Source organism: Alligator sinensis, unplaced genomic scaffold, assembly GCF_000455745.1.
Source record: "Alligator sinensis unplaced genomic scaffold, ASM45574v1 scaffold574_1, whole genome shotgun sequence".
NCBI lineage: Eukaryota > Metazoa > Chordata > Crocodylia > Alligatoridae > Alligator > Alligator sinensis.
In genome coordinates this window covers 410,134-421,491 of record NW_005842106.1, presented here as the reverse complement: position 1 = coordinate 421,491, position 11,358 = coordinate 410,134, and the positions used below count along the sequence as shown (strand labels likewise).

At 41.7% G+C, this 11,358-nt stretch overlaps 1 protein-coding gene across 1 annotated transcript in view; it reads left to right on the top strand.

Annotated features, from left to right (window-relative positions):
• Positions 1-11,358, top strand: part of IQUB (IQ motif and ubiquitin domain containing) — a 71,909-nt gene that overhangs the window by 43,147 nt on the left and 17,404 nt on the right. Inside the window, 2 exon segments of the mRNA XM_006024517.3 lie at positions 8,928-9,098; positions 10,792-10,968. Coding sequence (XP_006024579.2) covers positions 8,928-9,098; positions 10,792-10,968 — 348 coding nt within the window.

Below are 11,358 nucleotides of genomic sequence, written 5' to 3'. Positions count from 1 at the left end.
GCGGCGGGGGGGGGGGGGGGGGGGAAGCAGAAAGAGCGGATGCCAACGAGGAATCAGATGAATGAGGAGGAGGAGGGGGAAGAGGAGGAGGATACGGTAGAGATGGCAACGGGAGGGGAGCCTCCGGCCCAGGACATTCCAGGACAGGATTTGCAGTTGGTCGAGCCACTGCCATCTCACAGATCCCAACCCCCTCCCCCAATCCACATTCCTCCAAAACCTTTCTATCTCTACAGAGAGACATAAAGGCTTGCGCATACATCAATTCCTCCCATTTACCATTCTGCCAGCAGAAGAAAATCAATTGTAAGATGGTATTATAATTAACACTTCCCTCTGGAGGCCAATGTTCTTGATCATCTAGCTTATAGCGTGGCCATGCAGTTTCACAGAAGAATTTAGCTTTCTTCTTAGTCATAGGATCTCCACCAAACTCTGCCCAATGTCCCAATACACAAGAGAGGGGGGTACATTCCTTAACCTTACTGTTAATAGTACCCATCTCAGGGCTGCCTTCCCGGTCCTGACCGTCCGACTTACCTGGGATCCAGGGATCTGTTCTTAGTCCTCGTCCTCACAGGGGAAAAATCACTGGTCTTGGACTCGGGCCAGACAGAATACTTACAGAGATAATCCCAGGCAGGCGCACTGACGGTAGGCCTTATGCCCTTTCTACCCTCTCACCCAGGTGCCTGTTACTGGTACTTTCACTCTATGGCGTTGCACCGTTAGGCTACTGTTGTCTCAGCGATCCAGCTCTTCCTGAAGCAAAAGTCTCACCGGGAAAAGAGATCCCGGGGCACGCCTGACATTCGCTTCGGAGGAGTGGCTCTCTGGTCGTCAGGTAGCCTGGGCAAAGCCTTATCTAAGGCAGTCCCATCTGGGTCGCCAAAACTGTCGTGCCCCAGCTCAAGTCTGGGATCGTGCCCGGTATGCAAAGGCCAATAAAGATACCAGGGGTGAAAGTACAAAGAAAGTTTATTGCTAGCAATAAAAGGTGCGAGCGGAATAATTTCACGTAACAAGCACACCAGATTACTATTTCTAAGCATCTTTTATACAGGAGTTTTTGAGCCTTCATAAGCATGCTTGTTTGCTGATTGGTTATAAGTGAGTGACGCAAGAAGTTCTTTACTGAGCATGTCTCTATACCTGTGTTTTAGCCATGTATCTCATTTACATACATGTATGTTTCATTAGCATACTTTTTCCCCACCTAGGGGCGTGATTTTTAGTATTTTAATGAGCCCTTTTAACCCAATTCCCTGTTTTTTCTTTTTGTTTTCAAGCCCTCTTTATTTAAGACTGTCTCCTCCTTATCATTGCAGATGGGCATTCGTCACATAACATTCTCTTCTGCTTCGTCTTCAGGTAGTGCTTTCTAGGTCACTCCTTACAATATGATATATGTGCTGATTTTATTTGTAGACTATATTCTGTATCTAAGTTTACCCCATGACAGCTTCAGGCCTGCAGTTCATGTCCTTATAGTCATTAGATGTAATTATTTCTGATTCCCTCTGTGTTAGGGCTCTCATTTGGGCTTCTCCATTGCTTAACCCAAATTCAGTGGTACAGTTGCTTGATGAAATCTTATTCAGAGCCAGCCTTTGGGAAGAGGGTGCCCTGGGCAAACCTGTGTTTTGGCACTCGCCCTCCCCCCTTTTCAGAAATAAAGTGGTAATTTCACAAGTTTGGGGGTTTTTTTATAACTTACTGAAAAAAGTAGGATGAAATGGTACAATTCAATTTTATTCAAATAATAAACAATACAAGTCATAAAAATAGCATTATAGCTGTGACAAACTAGCATTAAATGAAACACTAAACTAGTAAATAACAATAATAAATAAAAAGACTTTGTTCACTAGGATTTCAAGACTCAGAAGACACCTCTGCATGCCTTTGCTGCCACAAACTCTGATATTGCTTGTGACAGGTCTGTATTTTGAGCCACAGTATTCTCGATAGGATGGCCATCAGATAGCCTGGCATCTCTCATGGTTGGTCACAAATATGTTTTTATGAGCGTCAGCTTTAAGGAGCTCTGTTCACTGCTCACCAGCAATACAAACATGGTTAACAGCATCCTGAGTGCTCTCCATGTGCTTGGGAAGTTGTCATGATGGTCATTGTTGTAAATATATTATCGGACTTCTTGAGGAGCTCTATAGTCTGGAAGTATGTTTTGGAGATAACCAAGTTCTTTGCAGAAGTCTACCCTGTTAATATGTCATATGTCAATGTACAGTGAAGGTTGTTACAGTGTTTCTTCAGTTTTTGTCAGGGAGTTGTATCTTTTCCTCTTGTGATGATTCTTGGAAGTTGGATTGTGGATCATCTATGCATTTTTCACCTGATATCCCTGCTGTGACTATCTCGATATTATTGCATGGGTTGTCCCTAATAGATTTTAAGTATTTTTTTCATCGCATCTGCATCTTTTTTCATTGCAGTCATTAACTGAGCTTTTTGTTTCCTGTTCTGCACCCCTAACATCCTCCTCTTAGATACTTGTGACATGTTGTTTTCTTCCAAATTGCATATCTGGTAAAACATTAAAATGAATGTCCCAGCTCTGGCCCCACTCCTGCCTCTGCCACTGCCGAGCAGCTGCCCCCCTATCCCAGGTAGTGCAGCTTTGGTATGAATTATTATTCAGGCAGCTAAGAGAGTTAATGTCCATTAAATGCCCATTGTTCTTTACTTCACAGGTGTTAATAACCATCGTCTTAGCTACCTGAACAGGAATACCAGAGCTGCACTAGGTTCCTGATGCTAGCACTTCAAAAGCCTTTAAAGCAGGGGCTGGCAACCTGAAGCCCTTGGCGTCATTGGATCTGGCCCATGTAGCTCAGGGGCTTCAGTAGCACTGGACTTTGCCTGTGCCACAACCAGGTGGCAGGAAGCTTCACTTATGCTACACCACAGCTATGTGGCTGGGAAAAATGGTGGTGGCAGCCAGGACCTAGCGTTAACCTGCTTCAGGCCTAAGCTGGGTCATTCTGGCCCACCACTGGAAAGCATAACTGACTGCTGCTTTAAAGGACTAGATACTGACTATGTTTGAGACTTTTTGCTTGAACTTTGTACTGGCATAACTGCACTCATACGCCAGTTGCCATTTAAGTGTCTCGCCTAGCCTACTTGGAATCTGTAGGCAACTGCACTACTTCTGCCCTGTGGCCTGAAGTTTACTCCCTGTGTGATCTCTCCTAATTTAATCCTTTCTTGCTTTTATAAAGTATCGTTTTAGATGCTTCTGGCTCTATATTCATTACCTTCTTACAGGAGTTCTTTATTTTTCCTTTTTAATATGGACTCCCTGATTAGTTTTGCATTTGTATTTTGAAAGGCTAATATTTTATTATTGACATAGGCAACCTGAGCTTCTGAGGAAAGGGTTCTATTTCCTATTGTTCATGATGGTCATAGTTTTCAGATTCTTTACTGTTTTTCACCTGCTGTTTCTGCACTTTTTCTTCCCTTCTCTTTCTCTATGCCTGCATTCTTTTATTTCTCCCCTCTGGTGCTCTGATCTGCTTTCATGTGTTGGCAACAGAGTGCAATTACAGTAGTCCTGCTCTGTGAAGCAATTCATGTAACAGGATTATTGTAAATTCCACATCACTGCCACCAAACTAAAAAGCAATGGGAGGGAAGGGGTGAAATCTAGAGTTGTTTAAATTTCATGTATCAGTCTTGACTACTTAAAAATAGGTCTGAAATCAAAGAGCTTGAGAAAGAACTTGAGAATTGCAATGCTTGAGATTCAATCTTGCTTTTGATAGTAATGAGATGGACAGTGATATTTCTTCAGTGATGAGCTACTTGTTTCATTTAGATGCATCATTTCATTCTTGAAGTACCAAGTTTTAATATAATGTACAAGAATCACGAAAGACAGTTCATGCTGAGATTTTTATACATCTTACCACAGTACCACAGATTTGGTGCTTCACTTTAAAAATCTCCACTACATAAAACTAAAACTGCTGGATCACTTAAATGTTACATAAATTTGTCACAGAGGGCAGCCTGTAATTTCCATTTCTGTAGCAACCCTTGCGTGTTGACTCTTCATACGACCAGTCATAAACTGAAAGAGCATAAGTGTATAGGTTGTAACTATGTTGGTCTAAGGACATAGGCAGATAAGGTTTTTTGGATTAATCTAATATCTTCTATCAAACCGACTCATAGTTGGAAAAATTATTCTTTGCAAGCTTTCGGGTATAGATATCCTTCGTCAGGCTGAAGAAGCATCTGCAGTTGGTGTGCGCTCTTCCTGAATGGAATGACTAGTAAAGCAGCCAGAGGCTGGTATACATGCAAGAAAGCCAGTAAAGTAATTTCTTAATTGGGGATTAAGAAACGCATGTGTCCACAAGAAGTTGAATGCACACTAGGGGTGTGCAAAATGGGCCCTATTTGATTTGGATTTGGCCTGAGTCGGGGACAGTGATTCAATTTGTTGAGTTGGATCACTGTCCCCAAGTCGATTCGGCCAAATCTGAAGATTTGATGCTGATTCTCTGAATCAGCGATTCGGCCATAGACACAGCTTTAAATGTTTTTTAACATACCTTGAAGTACCAGGCACGGCTTATGAATGCTGCAATGCTGGGGTAGATGGAGCATTCCACAGGAGCCCGGGGGGGCCCCACGTGCTCAGCAGCAGCCCTCCCCTGCACCTACCCTGGCTCAGCGATTGGCTTCTGGTCCACTTCCAGGTTTGTTGCTGAGTGCGCTGGGGAGCCCCCCGCATTCCTGTGGGACACTCCGTCCGCCCCAGCATCGCAGCATTTATGAGCCGCCTGCTACCTAAAGGTATGTAGAAAAAACATTTAAAGCTGTGCCTACGAATTGCCGAATCTCTCCGAATCGATTCGGAGGGTTCAGATTCAATTTGGAGAGATTAAAGGGTCCTCTGATTCAATTCAGATTCGGAGATTTGGTCACCGAATTGGGCTGAATCTCCGCCAAATCAAATTGGGGACTGAAACTTCTCACAGCCCTAATGCACATGTCCACAGGAAAATCATGCTAGCAATTTAAAACTGTTATTATAATATCAGGGACCAAGTGACTTGGCATTATAATCTATTGATTTAATGCAGGATAAGGTAACTCATAAAATACTTTAAAAGGCTTTGTAATACATTAATGTATGGCAAAGCAAAGTGCTTTTCTCATGTTCAAGTATACCCTTTATGATAGAGTAACATCTGCCTCTTTCCAGTATTCAGAGTTTACTAGTTCTAATTGAAAGGTTTAGGAATTCATTATTCAGCCTGTCCTGTTTTCTCTCAGATTTCTTCATCAATTTTAGCTCCAGATCATCAGTCCTAATTAGTAATACCTCACTTAATTATAGCTTCACACCCAGTGGTGATATAGTTATGTCTGTCAGGTTTTCAATTAGGAGTCCCTACTTTCACTTCTACTACTTTTCCTTGCATAACTTGAATATAAAAGCTTTATAGGCTCTTTGTTCTTAATATGCCCTAATCACATTTGTTGTGACTAACCTATTTTCTTTATAACTTAGTATCTTTATAGCATTTATGTGGCCTCTGTCACTGTAGTGTCCGAGTATTTCACAAACTTAGTGAAATTATCCTCATAGCACCCCTCTACAGCTGACAGTAGTAATAGTAACAAAATACTTGGAATATTTCTAAGCAGTAGTAAAACAGAGAAGAATGTAATTAGTGTTTGCAAAATACTTGGAATATGAAGGGAAGAAAAAGTGCAGAAACAGCAGGTGAAAAACAGTATCATTACTGCAGGTGAAAAACAGTAGTAATATTTCTAATTACATTTTGGTCCCCTTTTCTGTACTCAGGAAACTGGTGTTATCCCTGTTTTATAGACAGATTAAATCAGGGGCAGGCAAAATATGGCCCGCAGACCAGATACAGCCCACCAAGCTATTCTATCCAGCCCATGGGACCCTTCTAAAAAACAGTTATTACCAGCTTGTGGCTGCCCCTCTGAAAGCTGGCAGGAGGTGAACTTTCAGAAGTCGTGAGCCATTGGACCTGGTGGGATCTGTGCCTCCATCTTGATGGGGCTCCCAGCACTCCAGCTGAGACCCCCATGTGGAGGCATGGAGTGTGATGGTGCACTACATAACAGCTGGCGAGTGGGGAGGGGAATCTCCTGCCTGCAGTGCTGTGAGCCCCATGTGGAGGCACTGAGCCAAGCTGCAGTACCAAGAGCTGCAGATGGCGGACAGACCCCACCTGGCCCAATGGTATGCGGGCAGGGAGTCGCACGCCATCGGACAGACTGGCTCTGTGCCACCATGTGCGACTCCCAGCACTCCTTCCAGGAGCCACACGCCATCAGGCTGGCCAGGCTGGCTTTGTTTCATAGTAGCTAGGGTCAGGAGGGACCTGAACAGATCATCTAGCCTGACCCCCTGCCACAGGCAGGAATGAATGCTGGGTTCACAAGACCCTAGACAGGTGATCGTCCAACCTCCTCTTGAATATGCCCAAGGTAGGGGCGAGGACCACTTCCCTGGGAAGTTGGTTCCAGATTTTGGCCACCCTAACTGTAAAATATTGCCTTTGTGCCAGCATGTGGGGCTCCCAGCACTGCAGTTTGGAATACACACTGCTGGCCTAGCCCCAGGGTGGACAGATTCCCGCCTGCAGTGCCAGGAGCCCCATGTGCTGGCACAAAGCCAGCCCAGTCTGGTCCACAGATCCACGCACCAATGGGTCAGACTAGGCCAGGCCAGCTCCGTGCCAGCACATGCATCTCTCCGGATTCAGCCAGAGCAGTGTGTTGCTGGGGGGCTCTGCCATGGGCCATGAAAGCCCTTTGCCTGCTGCTGCTGCCGGCAGCAGGGGCTGTACGCTATGGGCCAAGGGCCTTTGGTCGGGGGGGGGGTCCCACACCTGCCCCCCCCATAGACCCCACAAATGCCACACAACTCCACATCCCTTCACAACCCCCACCACAAACCCTACACCTACCTATCCCCCCACAAATCCCACACACATACCCCACCCCCACAACCACAGCCCACATACCTCCCACACACACTATATGAGAGTAAGACTTTATTTTGAAATATTATGCAGTCTGTATACACTATTACACCTCTGTATACATTACAGGCAGTCCTTGACTTACAAATGTTTCAAGTTACATTTCACACTTGCAAACATTTATAAATTGAAACCCTGTTTCAACTTTCTGATGTCAGTTTCAACCTTACAACGCTTGATCTGACACCACGCCAGCGAACAGGTTTTCTGCATCACCCATCTCCCTGGAGAACATCTGTCCAAAGTTCTTGGACGCTTTTTTTAAGAAAGCAGACAAGACTCCAGAAGAACCTGTAGCCAAGACTCCTGAGAGAACTCCAGTCAAAAACCCTTCAAAAAGTCCAACCAAGAACTCTTTAAAAAGTCCAGCAAAATCACCTCAAAGAAGTCCTTCCAAATCAATATGATTGCTATTTACAATATAAATACATTAATGTAGCTATATTACTCATCTTTAACTGATTCAGTACAAAATTCTGTGTTATTTTTGGTGAAAATAGGGTATCAGGCCTTGGTTAAGGAACCAATCCCCCATTTATAACATTGTTTCTTATGGGAAAATCAGTTACAAGTTACAAGGTTTCGACTTACAATGTGGTTTTCAGGAACCAATTGTCTCGTAAGTCCGAGGACTGCCTGTACTACACAAACATATGTAAATCAGGACAAAAATATTTTTGAAATAAAAATTAGATATATTTAATTTAAATATTACCCTTGCAACCCTCGACAGCGCACCAAAAGTCGTTATGCAGCCCTCCAGCTAAAATAATTGCCCATCCCTTGCTTAAGTGATTTATCTAGTTTTCACATTTAAGTCAGAAAGCCTGGGTTAAAGGTCTTATCTTAGTGTTTTATTCATGTTAAAAAATGTTTCTTGAATGTTCCAAAAAGTATATATAATAATGGCTCCAATCTTGGATCTGCTGTATATCTCTGGACTACTCCCCCCTTACCATTGTTTAATAGCTGGGCAAAATGCTCAAAGTTAGGAGCACAAATAGGAAATGAAAGTCCTTCATCAGTTTGACTCTTATTCTAACACTAAAAGGTGGAAGGAAAGATGCATAGGCTGTAGGGAAGAAGGAAGGGGACAGCAGTACTGTAACTGGGTGAGAGGGAGGTGATAGGGTCAACTGCCCCGGGTGGCACCCTGGGGTAATGGTGAGGTTAGGGGAGTGAGTTCCCAGAAAAGCGTCTACAGCCAACAGTCCTGTATTGATGTTTGTGTTCATGCTTGTGAACCAGAAGTTGCTGCTTCCACTTCGTCTTGGGCCCCTGGTGGCATCCCTACACTACAGAGGAATATGAACGAAAAATTACAAAAAAGTAAGCAAAACAGCCCCCCAAAACCAGGAACTAGACTGATTGAGCAAACTGGCCATTTTTACAAAGCAGCAACAATACTAAGTTTATCTTAAATAGCACAGCTAGCTCCCTGGAGAAAGGTCTCTGATGTCTGATAGGTATTAAGGGTTTAAGTGGGTAGTCTTCCCACAGGCAATACTCACATTGACTTTTTAGTAGCAGTTTTGAGCTCATGTATTCCAGTACTATCTTTGATAATCTCATTTTAAACTAACAGAGCATGACTTTATGGGACAATGTAATTTACTTTTAATATGTTGCAATCCAGAAAGGTCATGAACTGCATAAATATATTTACAAATTATATAATACTGAAAGCTTGCTCTACTGTAAAAGATACTGTGGAAATATTGTGAATGGAAATAGCCTTTCATATTAGGTAAGTGTTAATGCATAGTCCTTGTTTGTTATGATGGAATTTCACATAGCATAATGCACTTCTTCAGCTATTGATCAAATTATAAAAACTCAGAGTGATGCAAATTGTTTCTGAAGTGTGCCGAACCAAAGAAATGGAAAGCATTTGATGGAAAAATCACTGAAATGGATACTCAGTATACACTCCGTGCCAGAGAACTGCTTGAAATCTACCGCAGCATTAGTGTGAAAGACCTCCTACAAGATGAGAGGCTAGATGTGCTGTTAACGCTCAGACATACTGTGGAGGTATGCTTTATTTTTCCCTTTACGTTTAATTGTAGACTGCACCTTCCATCTCCAAAGCCACAGACATTTAATTGGTGCTGACAAAACAGCGAGATTTCTTATGGCAAAAAGGTGTCAGCCAGATCATCTAGTATTAAGAAGTATTTGTTGAATTTGGAAAGCCAAATACTGTAAATTTTATGTTGCACTATTGCTTTGTATGATAAATATTGATTTTTAAGGCAATTCTAAAATGATAGCTTCACAAGTTTTTATTATATATTTGTGTTCAAATGAAATTCACTCTTTTAGTATGAAGTTTAATAATTACATTAACTTGATAAATCTGTAACAGATACCTTTTAGTGGTTTTATGAATATTTTTCTGAAGCATTACAGAATAGAAGTAATGCCCTTTAAAACCAGGTTATAAAATGTCTGTTTGGTTTGCCATTTTAGTCTAAAAATATTGCTGTTGAAATATTGAAAATTCCTTTCCTACCCCCTTACTTGTTTCTAGTAAAGAAATTAACAGTTTCTTGAAATTTGTTTTTCTTTTTTTTTTGTTTTGTTTTATTTCCTCATTTCTGTGAATGAGTAAGAGAAGCAGTACAAAAGTCTTTAGATACTTGGGCAATGGGTGTGATATTTATGTCAAAATGGAATAATGCAGTGCAGAGCTGAGGATATACACTTCTAATAGCCCACTAGACTACCAGTGTGCCATGTGTTTGACACCTATGCTTTAGAGGGGTGTAATGTTGACTTTGACATTGTGGGTGCTTACAGAAATGTGGGGTGGAGGGGCAGCACTTTACTTTCAGTTTGACACATCCCTGTACCTAGCTCAGTGCATGCCCAGAAGAGGAATCGCATCAGTTTGACCTGGCTCACCCAGTATCTGTATAGCTCTCGTGCTTCAGTGGGGCTTCTTGGTGCTTTATCTAATTAGCTGATTGAATTTTTATTCCTCTCATCTGTCATCACTTTATTATACCACCTCTGCATGAAGCCAGTGAGATCTTAAAGGAGGCAAATCATCATGGGCCCAGAGACTAAAAAGATATACACACACATCCTAAGCTTCAGTTCAAATGCCCAGCCTCTTCTTGGGCTGTGTGTGAATTTGGGAAGTCATGTCTCTGTCTCCCCATAGGAGAGTATGTATGAATTTTAGAAGGCTTTTAGAGACGTTTGTTTGTTTTTGTGGTCATGATCTGGCCCATGTTTTATGTTTTGTCTTGTTCCTTGTGATTTTTTTTTTTTAAGTAAAAGTAACACCTAAGTAGATTATTAAGTTAAATAATTTTACCGTTTTTTGATTAAAAGCAGTCTTTTAAAATCTTGGGGAAGCCTGGTACCTGAGTTGCTTACCAGTTTTTCTTCAAGAATAGCGCTGATTTTTAGAAGCTGTAATCAATTTTATTAGGGTGATAGAAAATAAGATGGGTCCTGCTTTATAAAAATAGGAAGGACAAACTACACATAGTATTTCCAAAAGAACCTCTAATGGCTGTCTTTTCTTTGCAGGATACTTTGAAGTTTAACCTTCTTCTTTAATGCATAGATTTAGGAATATACAATTATATAGGGAATGTATTGTATGTTTTGTCTTCATTGTTTAGTTAGCTTGCATTAAATCTAACATTTAAAAAATCTAAATATAGCTAGTACACTGAGTGGATTCTTTTTGTGTGCATCTTTGCATGTATAGGAGCATGACTGTAAGCTGACACAGGAAATTGTGGAATTAATTGACAGAGAGGTTGACCTTATGATGAGAGGAGTGAAAAGATGCAATCTTGAAGGACTCAGAAAAAGAATATGCACATTGTTTCTTCAGTATATTAAAACGCCGACCTTTAACCCTGAAGTTGCTAGAGTACTGAAGGTATTTACCTCTTCTATTATATTATTATTGTTGTTGTTGTTGTTACAGTATTTGTGATCAAAGGTGCACCCAAGCAGCGTACACTAATGCAATAAGCATGGGGAATAAGTAGTAAGAACTGGAAGTCTTTTTTTACAGTAACAGTAGGATGATCTAATTGGGTTACATGAAACTTGATAGGATAGTTCATATGTCTGGAATACTGGGTACAATTTGTTCGGGAATGATAGGCAGGGGAAAAGGAGGTGGTAGTGTTACTTTTTGTATAAAAGAAATATGCTTGTTCCAGATTGGTACGAAGTAGGAAGTAGACCCATTGAAAGTCTCTAGGTCGAGGTAGAAAGGGAGAACAGAAAGAGTGACGTCATGATGGGTGTCTTCTGTGGACCA